Source organism: Carex rostrata, chromosome 28 (genome assembly GCF_964058835.1).
Source record: "Carex rostrata chromosome 28, lpCarRost1.2, whole genome shotgun sequence".
In the NCBI taxonomy this organism is placed as follows: Eukaryota; Viridiplantae; Streptophyta; class Magnoliopsida; order Poales; family Cyperaceae; genus Carex; species Carex rostrata.
Window position 1 is genome coordinate 6,751,986 of NC_135945.1, and position 26,010 is coordinate 6,777,995.

The following is a 26,010-nucleotide window of genomic DNA, read 5'->3' on the forward strand; positions in this document are numbered from 1 at the left end:
AAAAAAAAGGTAAATAAATTAATAAAAAATGTAGCTATTTCTCTTATCTGGACTGGACTCTGTTTGCTGTTTCATTTTCTTGTTTTTTACTTTCTAGTTCAGGCTGGTTTGGTTTGAGGCTTTAATCCATTCCTCCTTTATTTTCCTTGGTGTAAGTTAAATTTTATTTTTCTACTCTGAGAAATATTTTTAGAAGTTTTACAAATCCAGAAAATAGAAAATAAAAAAAGGCTAGCTAGTTGTTAAAGTAAGTTAGATGAAATGACTGATGGAAATAACAATTTCTAATTGAATGATTAATTATCAGTTACTAGCACCTTCAGTTGGCGATAGGTTGGTGGGTCCACTTTCCTCTTGGTTTGGGGAAACTATCCTGCTTCTAAATTTGAACATTAGTAAGGAGGCGGTGGAAATAACTCCGATGAAAGCAAAAAGTCCCCAGAAGCTGACAAAGTGTAGTCTATTAGATTGAATACTGATGCCGCCATTGTTTTGACAGTTCTGGTCGCCTATCCATTTCTTCTCAATGCGGTTTATGTCATCTCCACCAGTTATGTTTAGGATTGCTTGTGAGATGTCTGGGACTAATGGAGAAACCTTTGAGAATGCCTATCCAAGAACAAGAAATTAGCAATATTAAACCGTTATACATAAAGTTCGAATTAGCAAACATTAAAAATTAATAAAAATGCTCCTATTTTTATTTTTTTTTATTTTTTTTTATGAATGACATGTAAGGATTGAGCTTGTAGAGAATACAAGTTTTACATTCTGTCTACTGAGGCCCACTTTTCATGTTCACAAAGTAAAAGTAATTTTCATAGATTACAAGTTCTATACATTTCAAAGGATATCTTTAGTTTTGTAAGTATAGTTTTTGTAACTAAGTATGTTTACAGTCAGCAAAATCATTGTAGTAGCCAACTTACGAATCCAAAACCTGCAGTCTTATAAATCGGTCCAACCATGGTATGTGAATTGCAATTTTTGGCTAGGAACAACTTTATGTAGGGTATTTCGTGGACTATTGCTGCAACTCCACCATTTGCACTTCCTTTCTCAAGTGCCTTGGCAAATTCCTCAGGGTAATAAGCTTTTATCTTTGTTTTGTCAAAGCCGAGCTTTTATCTTTGTTTTCTCAAGTGCCTTGGCAAACTCCACCAGTTTCATATCCAACATAGTCCCCATTCTTTTTGAGATCATAGATGTCCGTTACTGTTGGTTGAAGATGTTGTACTGTTAACATTGACGAGAGACTGGCAGTGTAGCTTGAGGTCAATATATGCAGAACAAATATGGACACAAGAGCAATTGTCTTTGACAGGATGCTCTCGAGCTTCTCTTCTACATTTTTTTGGAAATATGTTAGCTTGTGACTAGTTCTTTTGGAAAAGGATAGCCAATTGTATACAAAAAAATTGTTTTACCTCTCTAGGTATTGTGAGACAATTTTCTGATAAAAGAACTTACGATATGCAAACAAGGATAATTGCACTATAGTTCCAACAAGCCTTGATATAGATCTCTTGAGGGGGGCCCTGATGTTTGGCTCCATTATCAATATGGCGATGCCAGCGTAGATGAGAAATAAAAAGCTCCCCAACCATAGATCAATCGATAATGGCTGTAAGAAAATAAATGTGTTTTTATTTTCAGCTTGTTTGAGTTGTACAATCATGGCTACTCCTGAGTCGGTGTATGGCATTGAGAAGTCAGCATAGCGTGTACGGTTGTACCTTATTGTAATGTCCCCTATAACTATGTCATATTTCTGCAAGACAAAGTAATTTCTTTTAGGGAAAATAATATTTGGTGTTTTCAAGTATTGATCATAGATAAGACAAAGTGGGAAAATGTATAAATTAAGCTGACTTTTATAATTGTGAGTATATAACTGTCACACAAAATAATGGATGATAGGGCACAGATATGTGTGTGTGTGTATATACACAGCATTGCTTGATTGAAAATGGTTGGCTAATTGTAATTATCAGTAGCTAACTAAAAAGTAGTGCCTCAAATTATATGCATGATAGGAGAGTAGAAATACTATACAATCTTAACAATGTCAAGAACAAATTTAACTTTACAAATTGATGTACACTTATCTATGGAAGGAAAACTCAACCACAGAGATATGCGAAGTACAATAGTTATAAGAAAACCCCGACCATAAATGAGTGCGTATCCTTTGAGATATCTCAACTTTTGCGTGACCGACGTGTCCGGTGCCTATTCGGGGGTGATGTAGGGGGTCAGTATTATGTGTGCTTTGAGATTCGTCCAGAACGTATTTAAACGGTTGGGATTTTCCATAATGTCACGCAAAGTTTGAGATATTGAGATATCACATAGGATACAAATTCACCATAAATAACTAAATTAATAGCAGTTATTGCTAAATTACTAATAATTAATATTATTTCTGACAAAAAAAGATTTAGCAATATCATAAGGAGATACATACCCCAACATAAACTTGATAGACGAATTCGTCGTAGGTGAGTGAGCTTTTCTCAGTTATCCCTCCGAAATGTTCATATTTGAATGGGATTGCATAAGGCAATCGCTTTACAGCTGCTTCAAACACATCAACTGAGTATCCGCTTGCAATTGTTGCATTGTGTCAGGATCTATCTCCACCTTCAAAAACTCGGGATATGGACCTACTGTTACTCCAACACGTAATTTTGTCCCACTGACTGGGATTTCCCAACCCTTCGGCACAGCAATTGTTTCCCCTGGCCAGATAACAGGATTTAAATCTCCTGGTGATGTTGAATAATACCTCTTCTTCTTTCTTTCATCTACATTCCTTGATAATCCTTGATCTTCTCTCCAATACCCAACTTCTCTTACCCCCCTTCCAACAATGTTAATTATTTCGAACAAAGAATACTGAAGCTGTCCATTTATTAATTCAAAGTTACCACTTAATCCTCGAAACTTTATGGTGTTAATTGCCTCGAGAAGTAGTGGTCCATTGGGAGAGACATGCCGCAGCGGAGGAGTTGTAGAGTTATCAATTTTGGCATTTTGAAACCCTACTTTTTCAACCGCCATAGCTAGGGCATAGATGGTATCGTAAGCCCATAAAGTATATATGCTTGGTTCATTAGACATTTCTTGGGGATTGTATTCATGAAATCTCCTTTTCCATCTGGTTGTGAAGTTATTTAACTCGTCAGTCTTGGATACATATAGCCGTACACCTAGAGCCCCCTTCATTGCACTGGTAACACTTTCAGTTAAGGAATCAACCATGTTTGTCACTCCATCTGTCATAATCCATACACACCCTTCACCCATCATCCCTACTTCTTTAGCCTTCAAAAATAGGTTAGAGCCCATAGAAGGTGACATGTGTACAACAAAAACCCTAGTTTGCATGGTCTGTAATTTGTAGAGTTCTTGCTTTATTTGGTCATCCGTTGACAATTTTGATATTAAGCTATGGTAAGGGATTCGTACATTGATCTCTTCAAGGGCATCAGCAAGGAAGGGGATAATACCCCGTCCTAAATTAGTATCTTCGTAGATTGGAACGACCTCTCGCCATCCATAGGCTTTGATGAGAGAGGTAATTGTTTTTACCTTAACTGCATCATCTGTGGTTGTCCTTATAAAGTAGGGCAAATGTATGGAGGAAAGAATGAGGCTGGTAGCTGAGAATGAAATTACTGGCACGTGACTCATGTTGCCGATTTCAGAGACAATGACAGCTTGTGAGGACTGCTGAGGTCCAATGATGACTTCAGTCTTATTGTTTTGTAGCAAGTCTAGTGCTGCAAGAAGATTGAAGAATTTTATATCCTAATTTTTTAGGGATATGAAAGTAAAGGAAAAGAGATCTACTTTGTTTTTGTTGCTAAAGAAAGAGTAGACTTTTACAATGGGATTCGGTTCAAAGTAAATATATGGCGACAAATGGAGTAATGAAGTCTTTAGCTTTCAAGCCCACATCATCTACCGGGCATGCCCGGTGTAGAAACAACACTGCTAAATATATTTTCCTTCTCTTGTGTATACTTTATTGCAGATTTGAACTAGGTTATTGAGGTTACTGTACTGTGGTTCCAGCACTACTACAAAAATGCAAAGTACATGACATATTATATACACGTTTGCTAAAAATTATCATTAAATCTGCGTTCAAAGCAACAAAAAAAAAAAAAAAAACATTGTTCTGTAAATTTGCTTCGAAAATTTATGCACATTATCATAGAAGGAAAAATCGGAATCGGAATCGGGATCGGTCCTGGCCGATTCCGATCTGGAATTGGTGAATCGGCCGATTTGGCTCTGAAAATCGGACTTTTTGTCAAAAGGTTGTTTTATACTAAAAAATCAGAAAAATTGATAAAAATATAATTTGTCAACAATTTATGTTTAAACAAATGATTACAATCAAATAATTCATTAAAAAAATATAATACAAACATTTCAATACTTGTATATAGTACAAATTACAAGGCTTATATATAAATATAGTTGTGTTTCTAATAAATAAGACTAGAATGTTGGAGTGGTAGTTGTATGTGCATTTATTCAAGAGATTTAGAGTTTGAATCATGCTGGGGGCAAATTTTTTTTGGGAGATTGTTATATGATTGTTTGGGCCGTTTCGGTGGAATTGGATCATCTCGGCTGGAATTTGACTGGAATTGGGCTGTTTCAGTCGGAATTTGACTGAAATTGGACCGTTTCGGCCGGAATTTGAGTCTAGCACGTAGTTTGCCAAACTAACCTAAAAAAATATAGGACTATGTAAATAAACTTTTTTTTATTAATATAATTGTACTACTAAGTTTGGGTAACAAGTAGTTACAATATATAATCGAGGAGTTAGGAAAATATAGGACTATGTAAATAAACTTTTTTTATTAATATAATTGTTAATGACGTCAAGCCAACTAACCTCAAAAAAATAAAGTAAATTTGTTAAGTTATATGCCGTAACTATTCCTGTGGTTATATATAATCGATACCCCTAAAAATAAGTTGGATTCCTCTGTTCATTTTACTGACTCTGCTTCTCTATATACATTATAGTAAGACCTGTAAGTGGTGTTTCAATATATAATCAACCTTTATTTATAATTGTATTATGGGCAAACAAATTCTTTAATTAGATTTGAATAGGATAACAATGTACAAAGCAAAAAATGGACTGTGACAACAAAATAATTGTACACTTATATAAGTTGATCATTCACCTGCTAATGTAGCCTTGAGATTGTCCTTGTTGGAATCTTTGGTATAGAGCACAAGTCTGGTACTATAATTCCAATGTACCGTGTAGAAATCTTCCACAGCCATCTCTATGCTTGTTTGAGCCATTTTGCCCACATGGGTGCCCAAATCGAGTATAACACCAACTGGGATGCTTCTCTTTGAATTTTGAGCTGTAACAACTGTAAATAAGATGACGTAGAGGAGAAACTTTAGTGGATTTGGTGCCTCCATTTTTATGCATAGTACACTTTTCTCTGTATGATGTCTCTTTATATAAGCTGCCCGTATATTATAACTTGATGAGTTTACTTTGACAAAGTCAAGCATGGAAAATGTAGATCTAAGCTTGAGCTTTGACTTAATGTGCCTAGTAAGTCGTTCACTCTCCAACCAACATATTCGGAGCAAATTTGTTAAATTAGAAATCTATGTTGGACCACACTAATCTATGTTGGGCGGTTTGGTTCATATATATCTCTGATACGATTCATAGCACATGGGATGTTTCCTGGAGACGTTATAATTCTTCTATGCATGATAAGAAGAGGAGATGGGTGACTTCTTTTATGGGGGTGCTGTGGGGAATTCGGAAACAACGAAATGAGTTTGTTTTCAAGAACATAAGACTGCCTCCAAGACAGTAGGCGTTGTTGATTTCTGAGGAGAATGATTTATGGATGAAATTTGTGGGAGGGGCAACAGATTAGAAGTGGTGCATTAACACTTTTATGTATTTTACTTTTTCTTTTTTCATGCTTAGGGTTTTATAGTTCTCTTATGAACTTGTTGTAATAAACACATCTATATTAATGCAACTTAATTGGTAGTCACTGCCAAGGATCTCAAAAAAAAAAAAAAAAAAAAAAGAAAGAGAGAGAATTTATTCTCGCCTTTTGCTACTTAGCACCCTTTTGTTTTTAATTCCACTAAACCGCTTTTGAGACCCGTCACTAGCGGAGTCAAGATTTGGGACCGATATTGCATCAAGTGGTATCAAAGCAACCTATCCATCCTCTTCTTATTGTTCAATATCTCACTAAATCAAACAAAATCTGTACACGCGGAGTAGAGTTTTGACGTGTTGTCGTCATATTGCCTTTTAGTTTTTGTTTTATTTAATGCATGAAAAGAATATGATAAATTTCATTAGAGGTCACTAAACTTTGTTCTTTATCACAAATTAGTCACTTAAATTTGATTTGTCTCAAAAAAATATAAAAAATTGGAACTACTGGTAAACCGATTTTCTCAAGGAAGAGTCATTAATTTTTATCAATAACCAATTTATTACATTGAATTTCACTGGTTGAACCGATCGGTCCGGTTTGATACCGAAATGTCATCGTTTTTTATCAGTATTTGATTCATTAAATTGAATTTCATCATTTCAATAGCAGAAATAGTCTTCTTAACGAACTATAAAAAAAAAAAGATGACCAAGTCTCATTTTTTTCTGGTTGAATCGATTAGTCTGATCCGATTCTGAGAACACTACTATACACATATTTTGGAACAATTTTAACTTTTGAATCCATCGTGTATGTTTGATACACAGTGCCGACAGACTTAGTCATATCATAGATAGTTTGTCACTCTTCTTCTTCTTCACAGATTGGGACAATGGCCAACTAATAAAGGCAAGTGTCCAATATTGAGCGTAAATTAATAATCAGGTTAAATTTACCAGAACGTAATATCCAAGACAACTATAATCATCATGACTATTTTGGCTATTTCATTTAGAAGTCATAAATATATTTTTGGTAAGTATAACAAGGGGTAAGGGGTTGAGATGAGAGTCAAACAAACTCTTTTGTATAGGTGTGCGAATTTGTAACTTATATATTTAAATCATTTAAATAAATTTCTTTTATCAATATATCAGTTGTTGGCAATTATCGACAACATAAAAAAAACAAAAAAAAACAAAAAGAACAACCTATTACTCTATTTAAAAACAATAAAAGTATCAACCTAGCTATTACTCTGTTTAAAGACAGAATCTAACATTTCACACTAATCAAAGGATAAATGTATATATCTTGATTAATGGAATCTGGAAGCGTGCTCTACATTTTTATAGAAAAAAAATAAAGAGAATTAATCAATGGGAGAAGAATCATGCAGTGAGTGCTATTAAACCTTCCAAAATCATTATTAATGAGAGGCAAAAATACTCTTGTTGATAATTTTTGTTTTTGATACAGAACGTTATGAATACCAGCGTTTGTGTTACAGATTAATTTTTTTTGGAAAATGATTTCACTTAAATTTTATATTTTAACTTTTTAAAATGTTACAGGAAAAAAAATGGTTGGTATATATTAGAAGATTAACGGGTGTAGAGCCCATAGGCCGTACATGTATCGCGCAGGTTGTGTATAGTTCCTAAAGCCCATTGCGAATTTTTCTCCAAAAGGATCTTCCCGAGTGGATGCTTCTCCGAATTCGCATGCTCTCAGATATTTCAAACTTTGTGTGTTTTTTGGGAACCTCTCAACCGTTGCAAGACATTTTGCACGGATCTCAAAGCACAAATAATACTTCCCCGAATAGGCACCTTACACGTCGGTCACACAAAAAATGTGCTCAAAATGTTTATCCCGCCAGTTCATCCTGGGACACTGAGGCTAAACGTTATTCATCATGACAATGAGGGGATATTATAGGAGGAAAGAAAACGTAGTAAACTATGCAACTTCTTTGATTATCTGAGTTTAAAGAGAATCAAAGTTAAATCACTGGATATAGTTTTTTTTAGGCTGGCTAATGAGAACTATGCATCTGAAAAATTCGGGACACATGTCTATCACATTAAAATGTACTATCTAACTGGCCAAAGCTTTTCTTAATTTACATAGCTGCTTAAGATCTGTTGCCACAACCCATAAAAAAAAATAAAAAGCTATATTGAAAGTTTTGATCATGCTATCATGTTGGCATTTGTTGGTGAACTGTCACTGTTATTTTCAGCCGGTGATATACCAACAGCATCACTGACTTGGTCTTCCTCTTGGTTCATAGTAGGTAAGGCTTCAGTATCAATTTTCTCATCAGTCCTTGTTTCGAGGCTCGTTATGTTTATCTTCTTTTGCCGTTCTTTACGGAATGACATGGTTGCAAATATTAGTATACAGATTGTGGAAACAACTCCTGTGATGAGAAAAAGGCCCCAGAAGCTGTGAAAGTTCAGGCTGTTTGACTCCACGGTGATGCTGCCACTGTTCTGGCACTTGTTTGAGTCTCCTATCCATTTATTCTCAATTTGGATTATGCCATCCCCATCTGTTATGTTGAGAATTGCTCTTGACATGTCAGTGACTAGTGGAGAATCCTTGGGGAAAGCCTGTCCATTAATTGGAGATCGGGAACGTAAATATGTTATATATACTTACTATGAGGATTAACAAACAAATTGAACATGAAATGAATGCTCATTTGTTTTAGTTCTTCCCTAGTGGTACCTCAAGATTATGGTGTTAAATAATACCGAACCTTGATTTTATCTTCTAAGACACATTGTCTTGCTTATTAAATATCAAGGGTTACTGATTATTTTGTAAGAATGTACTTGCAATTTGATTATAGCAGATGAATATACATATAATTAATGTTAAAACTTACAAATGCAAACCCTGCTGTCTTGTAAATCGGTCCAACCATAGTATATGACTTGCAACTTTTGGCAAGAAACAACTTGATGTAGGGTATTTCATTGACGATTGCAGCAACTCCTCCATTTGCACTTCCTTTGTCGAGTGCCTCAGCAAAATCATCATTGGAGTAACCTTTAGTCTTTGTTCTGTCAAAGCCGAGCTGCCCAAGCAAGTCCTCCACAAAAGAACCTCTAATATATCCAACATAGTCACCATTTCTTTTGAGATCATAGATGTCAGTTACTGTTGGTTGAAGCTGTTGTACTGTTAGCATGGAGGTTAGACTAGCGGTATAACTCGATGCTAATACAAGCAGAACGAAGACCCATATTATAACAACTATCTTCGATAGGTTGTTCTGTAGCTTTTCTTCTGCAATTTAATTGCAAAATTAGTAGTTTGTTAAGTAATTACAGATCTACTAATTATGGTAGCCAATAATTTCAACAGTTCTTTTCAGATTAAAAAAAAATCTCAAGGTACCTAGACCATTTTCTAGTAGAAAAACTTTTACTTACGATATGCAAACAGTGATAGATGCATTATAGTTCCAAGATATCCTGCTAATGAACCCTTGAGGGAAGACCTAATATTAGGCTCCAGTATCAATAGGGCGAAGCCTGTGTAGATAAAAAACGCAAAGCTTCCTAGCCATAGATCAGCAGTTAATGGCTTGAAGAAAATGAATGTACTTTTCTTTACGGCATCCCTAACTGGCACAATCATTGCTACTCCTGAGTCGGTGTATGGCATTGAGAAGTCAGCATAGCGTGTACGGTTGTACCTTATTGTAATGTCCCCTATAACTATGTCATATTTCTGCAAGAGGAAGCAATTTCTTAAGTCAAAAGATATTTGGTGCTTTCAAGTATTGTTCTTAGATCAAAAGAAGTTAGAAATGTTAAAAATAAAGGCTAACTTTTATTTATTGCAAGTATATAAATAAGCATAGTAGAAAATATCGGTTGATACCGATACGGATCGGCCGATACATATCGGTATCGGCCGAGTCCGATCCGATCCTGAGCCGATCCTCACGTAGCAAATCATAAAGAAAAAAAAAACGCCTGATCCAGAGCAGATACTCCGATCCCGTATCGGTATCAGCCGGGACTGATCCCGATCCCGATACCAATAATTCCTACTATGTAAATAAGTCCTACAAAAATAATGGATGATAGGGCGCATATATATATATATATATATATATATATATATATATATATGAGGAGGGATCAAGTTACAACATTTTTTGAGTTACAACAAGTTACAACAAGCATTTTCTACATTTTGAAAGTCCAAATCGTCGATCCAAACCGTTAGATGTGATCTCTACAATAAAATGTGCTTGGAGACCAAATTTTACATTTTTTCGAATTTTTTTACTATTTATTAAGATGGGTACAAAAACTAGTCAAATTCATACCATTGAATTTTGTACCCATCTTAATAAATAGTAAAAAAATTTCAAAAAATGTAAAATTTGGCCTCCAAGCACATTTTATTGTAGAGATCACATCTAACGGTTTGGATCGACGATTTGAACTTTCCAAATGTAGAAAATGTTTGTTGTAACTTGTTGTAACTCAAAAAATGTTGTAACTTGATCCCTCCTCTCTCTCTCTCTCTCTATATATATATACACACACACATTATTGCTTGATTGAAAATGGTTATCTAATTGTAATTATCAGTACATACTTGAAAAGTAATGCCTCAAATAAATGCATGATAGTAGAGTAGAAATACAGTAGAAATTTAATTGTGTCTAGAACAAATTTCAAAAAAAGATTTATCATGTCATAAGGAGAAACATCAAACATACCCCAAGATAAACTTGATAGACAAATTCGTTGTAGGTGCGTGAGCTTTTCTCAGACATTCCTCCAAAATGTTCATACTCGAATGGGACTGCATAAGGCAATTTCTTTATAGCTTCTTCAAACACATCAATTGAGTACCCGCTTGCTCTTGTTGCATTTGTTTCAGGGTCTATCTCTACCATCATGAACTCTGGATTTGGAGACATCATTACTCCAACACGTAATTTTTTCCCACTGACTGGGATTTCCCAACCCTTCGGCACAACAATTGTTTCCCCTGGCCAAATGACAGGATTTAAATCTCCTGGTGATGTTGAATAATATCTCTTCTTCTTGCTTTCATCTACTACCCTAGATAATCCTTGTTCTTCTCTCCAATATCCAACTTCTCTTATACCCCTTCCAACAATATTAATTATTTCGAATGAATAATACTGCAACTCAAGGGGACCCATTATCTCCTTTTCTTTTTGATATTGTAGCGGATGCTTTAAATAAGATATTGAGTAATGCTAAAAGGAATGGGTATATTAAAGGGTTAGGAAATTTTGATGGTGTCGGAGACATTTTGAATTTGGATTTTGCGGATGATACCCTTTTATTTTTAGAGGCAGATGCAAAAATGGTGGAGGCTTTAAAGTTACTACTGTCTGGTTTTGAAAATATGACAGGTTTAAAAATTAATTATCATAAAAGTGAAATGATACCTTTGAACATTAGTGAGGGAGAAAGTAGGATCTTAGCTGATATATTTGGTTGTAAAATCACTAGTTTACCGATTACTTATCTTGGTGTACCTCTTCATTGGAAAACTTTACCTTTAGAAAGTTGGAATGTGTTAATTGATAAAATTGAGCAAAGGTTACAAGGTTGGAAAAGTAGATTACTTTCTATAGGTGGTAGAGTAACTATGCTAAATGCGGTAATTTCAGCAATTCCGATGTATTGGCTTGCTATTTATAAGATGCCTATAGGGATTAGAAAGAGGATTGATCAGTTAAGGAGGAGGTTTTTTATGGTATGGGGGTAGTTCGGTGAGGAAAAAAATATCGTTAGTTTCTTGGCAGGTTGTATGTACAGTTAGAGAACAAGGGGGTTTAGGGCTTTTAAATTTAGGTCATATGAACACATCTTTATTAGCTAAATGGTGGTTTCGATTTCATGATCCCAAAGTAATTGGTAGGTGGAAATTTATTCTCAAATCAAAATATGGCAATCAGGGAATGGGGAGTAGACTATCTGCTTTTTGGGCAGGTGTTATTAAAATTAGTCATATAGTAAATATTGGGTTTCAAAAAGTTTTGGGAGATGGAAAAAATATAAGTTTTTGGACAGATAGATGGTGGGGAGATATTCCCCTTAATAGTGTATTTCCTAACTTATTTTTAATTGCGGAACACCCTAATATTTCGGTAGCTCAGGTTTTGGACCGAGGTACTATTACTTTAGGATTTAGATGCCAATTAGTGGGAACGTTTAGGGAAGAGTGGTACGAATTACAAACAATGTTACAACAGGTTAGATTGCATATAGGTGAGTTGGATGTATTGAAGTGGAGATGGACTTCAAGTTCTATGTTTACTGTTCACTCTTTATATCAATGGTTGAATTATGGTGGTATTAAAAATGAGGAGTTTTGTACAATATGGAAGTGTAGAATACCATTTAAAGTTAGAATATTTTTGTGGTTGCTTAAGCAAAAAAAACTACTAACAAGGGTAAATTTGAGTGCAAAAGGTTGGCAAGGGGATGTGAGTTGCTTATTTTGTGGGGAGCCTGAGACTACTTCTCATTTATTTGTTAACTGTCCTTTTGTTAAGTGTATATGGTCTTGGATTGCAAATTATAATAACTTTGAGTATGATTGTTCATCTATAGAGGATTTATGGTTTATAGGTATGTGTATTCCTTTGAAAGATGCATTATTGGTAGAATTAGTAAGGGGAGCTGTGCTATGGACAGTTTGGTTAGTTCGAAACAAACTTTGTTTTCAAGGGGTTAGAACTACACCACGGAATGTTGGGCTTCAAATTCTATCTTTGACAAATTTTTGGATTAATTCTAGAAATGATGGATCTAAGCTTAAACTTTCTTTAATACTACCTAGTGATGTTTCTATTCTTCCAATTACCTTTGATGGATTGATGATACAGGAGGGTTTAGAGGTGGCTATTCAGGAGGAGGAGGTCCTGCCTCTTTTAGGTGGAAGAGGCCAAGAGGAGATATAGATTAGGAGTGATGCATATCCTAAAAGATGAAGATGAAGGACTTCTATGTTTGTTTTGTTAACTTTCTAATTTTCTTAGTTGTTGGATTATGGTATGGTGTTTTGTTCTTCATTTTTTAGTTGTTTTGTTAATTGACTTTTCTTTAGGTAGGCTTATATGATGTAATATCTTAGATATAGACAAAGGATGTGGTACCAGTGGTTTGGTACCATTACCCAAACGCTTGATTTTCAATAGAAAATCGGTGGGAGTTGCCCACTTTTAACAAAAAAAAATAAAATAAAATAATACTGCAACTCTTCATTAATTAGTTCAAAGTTGCCACTCAGTCCATGAAACTTGATGTTGGTGATTGCTTCGAGAAGTCGTGGTCCATTGGGAAAGATATGGAGTGGTGGAGGAACTGTTGAATTATCAATTACAGAATTTTGAACCCCTACTTTTTCTACTGCCATTGCTAGTGCATAGATGGTATCATAAGCCCATAATGCATAGATACTAGGGTCATTAGATATTTCTTGGGGATTGTCTTCATGGAATCTCCTTTTCCATCTGGTTGTGAAGTTATTCAGCTCATCAGTCTTGGGTACATATAGCCGTACACCTAGAGCCCCTTCATTGTGCTAGTAACAGTTTCATTTAATGAATCTACCATGTTTGTCACCCCATTTGTCATAATCCATACATAACCTTCACCCATTGTTCGCTTACAAAAGTACGCTACAAAGTTTCAGGTACAACAAGTTGTACCAGTTTAAACCTTGAATTTACTCTCGTCTAAGGTTGCAAGTGCACAACCCTATCCGTGTAGTATATTAAGGTATCGATCCTCAGGGACGGTTTAATTCGATTCTAAATTTCTACAAATCCAAGCTAGGTACTAGAAGTGTGAAAAGTTGGGTTTGGTTTGGTTTGTTTATGTTTCCTAATTTCGGGTGTCAATTCAATTAACAGTAAATGAAAGCAATTGAAGGTTTTGGTTTTGAACAATGATAAAAGGCGTTCCTAGGGTTTCAGGTTTCATCCCAAACTTTGCCTTCTCTGGACCTATCATGCGACTCGCATCATCTCTGATGCGACCCGTATGATGCGACTCGCATCATCTCTGATGCGGGTCGCATGGCCCTCGAGCAGAGCTGACATGTGTTCGTATCTAAGTTGATTTCTTGTGCGAGGCTTCAACCTGTGGCTCTCGCCTACTGGTATCTAACCTAAATTGATTGTCTGGTTAACTAGAGGTATCTACAACCTTTCGATAATAGAAATTTCACCTCTCGGCTACTATTGATCTTAGATCTACCTCAAATGCTCAATCACAATTACAAGATACATCAAGGCCAAATTACTAGAAGAGATGCTATAGACATCTAACAGTAGACAATCAAGAATCAATCAAGAAATCACAATCAAGCAAACAGTGAATACTCAAACAACAATCACACAAGTTCAAACTTAGATCAAAACATCATTCAACTCAAAGACAAGGTTTAGAGACTACATCCTAACCCTAAGAACTAGAGATCTACTCAAGCATAGCAAAAGAAAGCATAAAAGAGAGAGAGAATAGGCAGATCATGATGAAGCTCAAAGATCCAAGGTGGATTGGAGAGGATCTTGCAATCTTCTCTTCTTCTCAAAGCGATCTCCAATCTCCCTCTTCTCTCTTGATCTTTTCTCTCTCCTTGAGGCTTTGAATCTTTAAATTTCGGAACTCCCTCTCTGGTAGCAGGGGTAGCCTATTTATAGGCTTTTTAAAACGAGTGCTTCAATTCTGGGCCTTTGCTGTCTGCTCTGGAAACTCGCGATGCGACCTGCATCAGGTCTGATGCGACCTGCATCAGGTCTGATGCGACCTGCATCAGGTCTGATGCGACCTGCATCAGGTCTGATGCGACCTGCATCAGGTCTGATGCAACCTGCATCGACTCTGATGAGGGTCGCATCGACTCTGATGAGGGTCGCATCGGCTCTGATGAGGGTCGCATCGGCTCTGATGAGGGTCGCATCGGATGTGATGAGGGTCGCATCATATGTCTCAGATTTCAATAACTTCCCTGATTTTGCCCGTTTTCGCCTGATTCCTGCAAAGTAAGAACCAAAACATAGCAGTACCACATTCTATGGATATTCAATGTAAAAGGCACCATTTGTTGGTTCAAAACATAGATTTTTGTATGGAAACAAGTCGAAATAATAGGTCTAATAAAGTGATATCACCCATCATCCCTAATTCTTTGGCCTTCAAAAATAGGTTAGAACCCAGGGAAGGTAACATGTGTACAACAAAAACCCTTGTTTGCATGGTCTGTAACTTGTAGAGTTCTTGGTTGATTTGGTCATCAGTTGAAAATTTCGATAATAAGCTACGGTAAGGAATTCGCACATTGATCTCTTCAAGGGCATCAGCAAGGAAGGGGAGAATGCCCTGCCCAAAATCAGTATCTTCATAGATTGGAACAACCTCTCGCCATCCATAGGCTTCAATGAGAGAGGCAATAGTTTTTACCTTAGCTGCATCATTTATGGTTGTCCTTACAAAGTAGGGCAAATTTATGTTGGAAAGAGTTGGGCTGGTAGCTGAGAATGAAATTACCGGAACATGACTTGTGTTACCGATTTCGGAGACAATAACAACTTGTGTTGACTTCTGAGGTCCAATGATGATTTCAGTCGACTTGTTCTGTAGCAGGTCTAGTGCTGCAAGAAGATTAATGAATTTTAGATCCTAATTTTATAGGGAGTTTAAAAGTCAAGTGCTGCAAGAAGATTAAAGTTGAAAAATAAAAGAAATGAGATCTAATTTAGGTTTGTTGATAAAGAAAGAGTTGACTTTTATAGGGAGATTTGGTTCAAGTTAACACCCAAAGACGATATGATAATGTAGTGTTGATAATACAGAAAATTGGTAGGGAAGGTTAAAAAGAACTTGCATCAAGAATAGTTCACATGAAAGGGTAGAATACTCCCTGCATCAAATCATCAATACATATTTTTTAACAGGGATGGAATATTGAAACAGACTCCCTCTTTATTAACTTAATGGCACCAGTATAATACTTCTCTTGTTTATACTCTACTGCAGGTTAAAACTGATCATCATTGGCCTAGAAAACAAACAACCTGTATGTAATTGTAAATTCAACCATGAGTCTTTAAAATAAATTTGTTAAATTATTTTCTGTAAGTGATTATTTCTGTGGTTACATCTATTCAATACATGGGGAAATATATTGTATTCCTCTGTCTGTTTCATTGTCTCTGCTTCTGTATATACATTATCTATTTATCTTAAGTTAGGCCTGAAGTGCTGTTTCAATAGATAATCAACCTTTATTTATAATTATAATATGGGTAGATAAGTTAATCTTTCAATTACAGTTAATCTGATTATATTTTTTGATAGGAAAACAGTGTACATAAATAGGACTGCGGCCACATAAGCATTCCAACAAATTGTCTTATAGATTCTAAGAACATTTACTCTGTACAATTATTTTGCGTATTAAACTATGAATCGCCATTGACTTTTTTAACCAGAATGACCAATAGTTTGATGACTATTTTTCTAACTATGAATATTTAACAATGAAATTATAGTTTACTACTTTGCACAACCATTATAAATATTTGTGCATTAATATAAGTTATATATCAGTCACCTGCTAATGTAGCCTTTACATTGTCATTGTTGGAATCTCTGGTATATAGCACAAGTCTGGTACTATAGTTCGAATGTAGTGTGTAGAAGTCTTCCACAGCCATCGCAATGCTTGTTCGAGCCATTTTTCCCACAAGGATGTCCAAATCGAGTATAACTCCGATTGGTATCTGTTTTTGAGCAGTAACAACTGAAAATAGGATAATGTGGAGGAGAAATATTAGTGCATTTGGTGTCTCCATTTTTATGCATAGTACAGTCTATGTTTATGTTATCTATATAGACTGCACATATATTATAATTTCATGAGTTTACTTTGACAAAGTCAAGCATGAAAATGGTAGATGTGAGGTAGCTTGAGCTTGACTTAATGTGCATAGTTAAGGCACTGACCTTGTTCCTTTAATGTTGGGATAGTCGACATCATCTCATCATTAAACAAAAATATCTTGTATATTGTTGTTGGCTCATTCAATTGAAGAATGGTGATGAATGATGATTGTTGACTATCTAATAAACATACATTAAGCAAAAAATTAAAAATTAAATTAAAAATTTATGTTTGACCCACTAATTAAGCAACCAATTGATAATGGGCAAATGCACATGGAAAGTTCCTCAGGTCAGTGCCAAATATCAGTGCTCCCTGATAATTTAAAATTATGTTGTGTCTGCTTTTGCAAGAATCTGGTTGTATATGCGAGGATAGAAGTGTTGTATATTTGCAGATACTCTTTCCCGTAATAGTGATTCCCTCAGGAATAGCAATTTCTGTACAACAATAGTCATTTTTACCTTCGAGGATATATAAGACTGATTTCTCATACTCATTCATACATCCTATTTATATTGCTATATGTCGGTGCTAATTGGACATTCTAGATATTACATGTATTTGATTTATTACCGACTTCACCAAAGTCGGTTTACAGTTCTGATCAAGATTATACGAGATAGAAGAAGTTTATAGACAATTTGGGCCCGGCCCAAAAAGGTGCTGATTTCAACCAGATTAATTATTGCTAGATAAATATTTAATTTGTGTCCCCCTTTTGATCTTATTGGACTTACCTAGAGCCCTATTATAATTAGTTCGGACTTGAGGTTTTTGCTTGAGAAACATTTTGTTTTTTCATATTTGGTTGTTGGTCTATTGCTTATTGAGCTTTGCTTTTTAGTGGGCCTTGACGAGTTGCAATGTACTGACTGGTGTCCAAGCTGTTCGATGAAATGCCCAAATGAGATCTTAAAATATCACAGAACTATAAGATATGTCATCATGTTTATGACATGATTTTAATACCTTTTGAAATAAACACCTCTGTAGCACTAGAAATGGACCAGAAATCTACTTTGGGATTATAAAACCTACAACTTTAATACAAAAAACTACTGTTCCAAATATAATTATCAAATTATTTACAACTGTTCATCTGTGTAAAAGAATTGAAAAATTGGAGGGCACCGTTAGTGCCACATGACAGGCATGATGATCTTTTAAAAGGATTATGATACATAACTATACAACATAAGTTTATAACCAAGGATTTATTCATTTGATCCCTCCCTGGTATGGTCAAGCATCTCGATCTGGCTATTTGAAACTTCCCTTTCTGGTGTCCCTTCATCATTTGAAGTTTCTCCAAAGTCGCTTTCAGAATCAGGTGAAGTTACGGTGATTTCCACATGATCGCTAAAATTAGGTGATGTCATTGTGTGACTGTTGGACTGATCTTCTTCTCTTAACTCATCCTTCTGGGGAGGATTTTGCACAGCTTCAGTGCTTGTCGAAATATTGTGTCGCTGGAAGATAGAAAAAAATGCGTGGATGATTAGAGCTAAAATGGACGAGACTCCCGTAATGAGAAATAGACCCATGAAGCTATGAAATGTGAGGCTGGTTGAACTTGAGGTGTCTCCTTTGTCAGTGAAGGTACTGCTTCCGTATAATTCTTCATCAAATTTTGTCATGTTATTGCTCTCCATGACTTCCAGGATTGCTCTTGACACATCCGGCACCAGTGGTGATCCTTTTGGAAATGCCTAAGCAAACAGTGACAAAAAAGGAGGAAATATTCTATGATTAAAAATTAGAAAACATTATAAAATTCAATAAAAGCATGATCACCACCGTACTACTTTTTTCTTTATCAATGTATGAATTTTGTTCAAGCTGGTATGGTACATCCAAACATGTATGTCAGTTGGTGGAGATTGCTAACAACCATATCCACTTACCAGCTTGAAATGTACCAATATATAACATTAACCTCCTAAAACAGTTCGAAACACTGAATTGTGGTTAATAAAATAGGAGCATGACTCCTATTCTTACTCAAAAAAAAAAAAAAAAACAGTTCGAAACACTGAATCAAATCAGGGCCAAGGATAAAGGCAGCTGTGTCACAACTAGTTAGGTGGCATTTCATTGAGATTTGAATGTATTATTCAAACAAAACAAAACAGGGCCAATAATATGGTACCCCTGCTATCCCTGGAAAGATTGCATCAGTAGTCAACCCACATGTGTGTGGGCGTCACAAGGTAATAAGAGAGAGAGAGGGAGAGAAGCAGATAGAGAGAGAGAGAGAACATACAAATCCAAATCCATCACTCTTGTAAATTGGGCCAACCATGGAATAATTGTTAGGATACTTCTTGAGGAACACCTTTAGGTATGGTATCTCATCAAGAATAACTGCCACTGTTCCACTGGATAGTGCCTCATTATACTCAGATGGCGATGATAAAGAAATCATCCTTTCTTCTTTGAACCCCAGCTGCTCCAGAAGATGTAGCACGAATGAACCTTCCAAGTACCCCACATTTTGCCCTGCTTTGATAACCTGTTCTATGCTCGTCACTGTCGTCTGGAGTTGTTCAACTGTCAGCTTGGAGCTAAGGCTTGCAGTATAGCTCTGCTGTAGGATGAGCACAACAAAGACCCATGTTATCACCACAATCCTTGACAAATTGCTGACCATCCTCTCTCTGTGCGCGAAAACTAGTGTAGAAAAGGCAAAGTACAATATAGATCCCATTTGGTACGCACGATTTCCTCTGAACTCCATATTTACTCTATGCTCAATCAACCAGACTGTGATGCCGGTGAGGAAGACGAAGGCTCCAGTTGTGAGCCATAAGGCGGGAGTCCAGGGTTCTGAGAAGGTCCATGGGGATTTCTTGTTCACATCCTTTATCGGGGCGAGCATGCGTACTCCTGACTCTGTGTAAGGAAGTGTGAAATCTGCATACATGGAGCGGTTGGCCAAAATGGTGATATCACCAACAACAGCATCGTATTTCTGTAAATTTTGAATTCACAAGTCACCTATCAGATGGGTATTGATATAACTATTTGATATTTTCTTGGTTCTTATTAGATTGTCTATGGGAATAACAAATAGTGGATCGATGTCCATTCTTAACAAAGTGGCAGCTGCATTTTCATTTTTTTTCCCATTACAACAAAGCTAATTTAGAAACTTTAGTTATGCTGTTGGAGATACTATTGATATATAGTCCCATTACTTATAACTGAAAATTGTGCTTCATACGATGAAGGATTATATATATTAATGACACTTAGTTTAACCTGCAATAACTATTTTAAGAATTCTATCCAAGCCTATCTAGAACTTAAAAAAATGACTGAACTCATTACAAACTATTAAAATAAAATGAAGGAAAAATACAAGGAAACAAACCTTAAGATAAACCTGGTACACAAGCTTGTCATAAGTGCCATTGAACTCTACAAATGTATAAGAGACAGTGTAATTAGGCAGTAGATTAATCGCTGTTTCAAACACCTTTATGCTATAGCCAGAGAAATTGTGTTCGGCTGTAGTGTTCGGCTGCACAAATTCTGCAAATCCCATTATGGGGACTCCAATAAGGAGTGTTTTATTGGTCGTCGGCCATTGCCATCCCTTCGGTACAGTATGGTTATTTACTGACCAGTTAATGAAAATATGTTCCCTAGTCCAGTTGCCAACTGGATGGTTATATGCACCGGTTACATTGGTTATCTCAAAGATGCCGGACTGTAATTGGCCATTAACCAGATTAAAATCACCGCTTGTCCCGCTAAAATTGGTAGATTCTAAAGAAGCTTTCAGAGTCGGCCCCATCGCAGAAACCCCAATTTTCGAAAAATCAGTCGAGTTATACAGTTCATTAGATGCCGTAAAGGATAAATTTGCATGTGTTACATTCTCAACTGATCTTGCCAGCAGCCACACTGTGTCATATGCCCATAAACCAAAAACTGTGGGCCCTCTGTTCACCTGGTATTTATTTTTCAATCTCATGGAAATATTCTGAAGCCTCATTGAGTTTGGTACGAATGGCCGGATACCGAGAACACCTTGCATAACATTGCTCGCATTTGGCCCGGCAAGGTCCACAATATCTGTTAACCCGTATGTTGTAATCCAAACAAAATCATCACTAATGGTCATGTTCTGCTCTTTAGCACTTGAGAAAAACTTAAGAGCTAATTGGTACGACATGTGAACAACAAATACTCTGGTTCTGTTGGCCTTCAGGTAATCGAGGGCTGCATTTATTTCACTGTCACTTGCCCCAGAAGGGATTTTGCAACGGTACGGGACGTATGCATCTATTCCCTGTAAAGCGTCAACTAGGTATGGAACAAAAATGTTGCCTGCATCGGTATCCTCAAAAACAGGCACCACCTCCCTCCAGTTGAAGTGTTGGGCAATAGAGGCGATGACGGTGGCTTGGGATGAGTCATTCCAAGAGGTACGAATGAAATAAGGAATTTGGCTGGAAGAAATAGATGGGCTCTTTGCTGAGAATGAAATGATCGGTACATTTGATTTGTTCCCGAGCTCGATGAGAAACTTTGCTTGAGATGATGTTTGTGGCCCAATGATTGCTTCAACTTGTTCATTTTTTAGAAGATCAACAGCTGCATTTTTGGCAAACAATAAACTTCTTTAACATGTTGAAGAATGCAGAGTGCAATTAAAGTGCTTGTGATAACTCGAATCTTGAAATAAAAACTAAAGACAAAAAGAAAATTAACAGAGGAACCGCGTACAATTAATGGAAAGCATCATTTTTTTTTTTTGAGATGTGTGCTTGTAGGGGTGAAAACGGATATGGATAATCCGCTTCGAATTCAAACAAAATCCGTATTCGAATTAAACGAATTCGGATTCGGATAATTTTACCATAAGATGAATAGGATCCGGATACGAATAAATTTGTTGATTTGAAAATGGATCAGATATCCGGTTATATCCGAAATGAATTGGGTAAGTAAAATCCAATAGCATATCACGTGGGTTCTTTGAAATCCAATCCGGTTATTACCGGGTTACGTGGATTCTTTGAAATCCGATCCGATTATTACGGCTTCTTGTTTAGCATCATGTTACCCCGATCCTTCATATAATGTCTCGTACCGGACACGTATCGGTAATAGTGTTTTAATCTCGGGCAGGGGCATGGCGGGCCGGGCATACCCGGGCACGGGCACGGGTATCACGGGTAAACGGGTATCTCGGGCCGGGCATCCCGGGTATTTTTTTCAAAAACTGTGCCCTGCCCATCCTATACCCGTGCCCGTTGTACCCTTCAGGGGTAGGGCGGTCCGGTCCGGTCCGTTTTTTTTTTTTTCTGTTTTTTTTAACAGTGTTGTATAAATATTATTACGTGTTTATAATTTAACTTTTAAAATCTGAATAGTTCAATATCAAATAATATATATATATATATAGAGAGAGAGAGAGAGAGAGAGAGTTAGGCTGGGGTGCTATGGATAGCATAGTGGCCTCTATGCTACGGCTCAATATTCGAGTTTTCAAAATCCAAACGGTCGATCCGAACCGTTCATCTTATTCTCCATATTAATATCTGCTTGGAGACCAAATTTTACATTTTTCTGAATTTTTTTTACTATTTATTAAGTATTTTACAAAATTGTTGATCCAACGGTGGCTGCACAAAACACTAAAACCGTTGGATTAGCGATTTTCAAAGTGGCCTAATAAATAGTAAAAAAATTCAGAAAATTATAAAATTTGGTCTCCAAGCAGATATTAATATGGAGAATAAGATGAACGGTTCGGATCGACCGTTTGGATTTTGAAAACTCGAATATTGAGCCGTAGCATAGTATTTATTTATTTCTTTACATTAGTCATTTTATTTTATTTTCAAATTCTCATTCTAATTATATAGTTTCATAATTTATTTATATCTCGAAATTTTTAGTTTACATTTTAAGTTGATAATATATTTTCTAAAGGTTCATTTTAAATTGATAATATATTTTATAAATAAAAATTACTAATTATTTTAAAACAATGTTGTTTAAATCAATTACTTTAATAGTCGATTTGAACCGTTTATGTATATGTATATGTATATGTATATGTATATGTATATGTATATGAGGTTGGCTACTCTACTTACATAAGTATATGAGGATATATGCTTATAAGTCATTTTTTCGTTTTCAAAATTCAAAAAGTCGATCTGAACCATTAGATGTGATATGAACCACATATGCCGCATTTGATATACATATACATATATTATACATACACATATTACATATACATACATATACTATACATATATTATATATACATACATATACTATACATATATTATACATACATAGATTTTTGAAAATTACCGTATTGCCATATCTAGATTGTATCCAATACGATATCCGTACCCATACCCGTATCGTATCCGATACGATACTCGTACCCATATCATATCCGATACGATACCCGTACCCGTATCCATGCAACATAGGTGAGAATTGTTTGGGGGCACCCATGTGCATAGAGTGAGAAAAATGGCACGGCGAAGCCGGCTTTGTCACGAAACGGCACAGTTACGGCACGGCACATGTTACTGTTCCGTGCCGTGACTCGCGTGTCGCGTGCCGTGACCACCCCTTGATATTTTGGTCACGACACGATACGCGAAAGATCTGGTCACGACATGGCACGACACGGCACGTAATCACGCAAGTCACGTGCAAGTAGGACCGTTAGGTCTTAATCAAATGGTGAATCTTGAATAAACTAACTTAAATTATGAAAAAATAGTTAAACGTGAGAAACGTGACCAGTTACATTTGGACACGGCACGCGAATAGTCACGGCACATGAGTTACGGCGTGACTCACGTACCGTGACCATTCGCGTGCCGTGACCACCCCTTAACATTTTGGTCACGGCACGACACGGCACGGCATGGGTCACTGTTCACTTGGTCACGACACGGCACGGCACGGGTCACTGTTCACTTGGTCACGACACGGCACGGCACGGGTCACTGTTCACTTGGTCACGACACGACACGGCACGAGACCAAAATCACGGCGTATTAGTAACGGCACGGCACGTTTTTTTCACTCTAATGGTACATAGAGAAAATTGAATAGTACTTTTTCTTATTTTATTTTCTGATTTTATTTTCTTAATTTTTTTTAATTAGTATTTGTATTTTAAAATGCTCAACAATTTTCGTTTTATATCCGTATTCGAATTCGTATCCGTGAACTATCCGTTCCGTATCCGTTTAGGGCGGATTTGATTTTGAATTTTGATATCCATTTACTATCCGTATCCATATTTGTATCCGCTCATTGAAAAAGAAATGTGGATTTGGTATCAGCATTATCCGCTCTGTTTTCACCCTATGTGCTTGTGTTGTTTTTATCTTCTTTTTCCTTTTTCTCCATCTTACTCATAAATTGTTCTTCCAGGTTTTGATTAACATACTTGTAAACTCTTTTTTAATTGTTTAAGTTCAATTAAGCAGGCTTTCAGAAAAATGAAACAAACCATCATTGATCGGTACATAATATTCTTGCAAAAAATGAAAAATAAAACAGAGAGAACGCCAAAGATATATAGAAATTACAACTTTGAATATTCAACAAAAATAATGTGCACAAATGGGAACCCATTTAAACTGCCTAACCATAAGAGAGAGATATATAGTGATGAATAAACAAAAAATAACAAATATGCTCTGATTTGGATCACTTTAATTTTGTATATTTGCTCAGCACCTCAGGCCTCCCCTTTCCTCCTTAGAAATAAACAAAAATGAAAAAGAAGAAGGAAACAAACCTGCAACTGCAGCATCAAAGACATCACCGTTTGGGTCGGCACGGCTGGCATCGCCGCTCTTCAAATCCCTCAACACAAAGGAAATTCTCGTCGTGTAATCAGGATTCAACGCATAGAAATCCTCCAAGGCCAGCTGCATGCAGCTCCAGCTGATGTTACCATTCCATGAAGAAGTATCCAATATAACACCCACTTTTACATCTCTGACATTGTTTTTTTCACTAGTACTGTTCTCAGCTCCAAGAACAAGAATAAGTGGTGAATAGATGAAAAAGAAAAAGATAAAAGTGAGATGTGGTAGATGGTGACCATGTCCTTGAGGGGCCATTAATCTATTCCTAATTTTTGGGGATATCTCTTTCTTTTTTATGCTTTCCAAGAAACCAAGCCTTTAATTATTAGACATTTCAATTCATCTCCATTTTGGAGAATAGTAGATAAGTTGATTGTGGACTTGACTATCAAAAGCTTGAAAATTAAGTTTGAATGATCAACTTAGTTAGTTAGGATAAAATAAATAGATTCTTCATATTCTTCAATTGAACAAAATTTAGATAAGACATATATATAACTTTTTCAATCGATATAAACAGAACCATGTTAATGTAACATGGATATCTTACTGACTATCCACAAAATCACAAGACAATCCACAAAAGCCAATTTTTTTTTTTCTGTTTGGCTAAATAGATATGGATGACTGAATTTGTCAGTAATAATGAAATTACTAATTAGCTAATTTATGCATTGATAAGTATTATATTACAATTGTAATATAATATGCAATTACTAGCTACTATATAGGTTTTCTGGTCAGGTCAATTTTTTTGTTAAATGTCAAAATATTAAACCCCCGTAATATTTTAACCCGGCTAATTATTTTTTTTAGAAGAAGCCTGTAGGCGACCCGGCTAATTAATTAATTTTAGAAAACTGATCTATTTTTATAAAATCCCATCCATATTCCATCCTCCTCATCCCTTGAGCTATATATTGGCTAGATCATTTGCTAAAAAGATAATTTTACAATATTTAAATAAAATTCAGGAGTAAAGCCACATTATTTTAGTTGTTTATAATACTTTGGATATCATAAATTTTGTACATTTTTTGTTTAACAACATGACCGCAGTTCCTGCTTTCACAAAAAAATTTAAACAATTGAAATATTTCATGTGCAAATTTCAAATATATATATGCGTGAAATTTAATTTTCTTCTCTAGAACTTTGGTTAATTAATATATACATTTCATGAATAAAATTCCAAATTTCATCAGTAG

At 35.8% G+C, this 26,010-nt stretch overlaps 2 protein-coding genes and 1 pseudogene across 3 annotated transcripts in view; all 3 read right to left on the reverse strand.

The window, feature by feature from the left end:
* Positions 1-303: 303 nt before the first annotated feature.
* On the reverse strand, positions 304-5,687 carry LOC144545452 (glutamate receptor 2.8-like; annotated as a pseudogene). Its single transcript, XR_013508528.1, has 6 exons — positions 5,217-5,687; positions 3,020-3,785; positions 2,468-2,746; positions 1,573-1,771; positions 930-1,344; positions 304-609 (listed from the first exon to the last, which is right to left on the reverse strand). The product of XR_013508528.1 is annotated as a glutamate receptor 2.8-like (transcript).
* A 2,217-nt stretch (positions 5,688-7,904) lies between these two features.
* Positions 7,905-26,010, reverse strand: part of LOC144545784 (glutamate receptor 2.8-like) — a 38,500-nt gene continuing 20,394 nt past the window's right edge. The window contains exons 3-5 of the mRNA XM_078294352.1: positions 9,410-9,710; positions 8,860-9,263; positions 7,905-8,581 (exon numbers count right to left, since the gene is read on the reverse strand). Coding sequence (XP_078150478.1) covers positions 8,159-8,581; positions 8,860-9,263; positions 9,410-9,710 — 1,128 coding nt within the window. The 3' untranslated portion in view covers positions 7,905-8,158. The remainder of the gene's footprint in view (positions 8,582-8,859; positions 9,264-9,409; positions 9,711-26,010) is intronic.
* Positions 17,939-25,135, reverse strand: LOC144545922 (glutamate receptor 2.7-like). The gene is made up of 4 exons (XM_078294479.1): positions 24,730-25,135; positions 20,308-21,536; positions 19,198-19,905; positions 17,939-18,643 (listed from the first exon to the last, which is right to left on the reverse strand). Exons 1-4 carry the CDS (start codon positions 25,055-25,057, stop codon positions 18,149-18,151), a joined length of 2,760 nt encoding a protein of 919 aa, XP_078150605.1. The 5' UTR covers positions 25,058-25,135; the 3' UTR covers positions 17,939-18,148.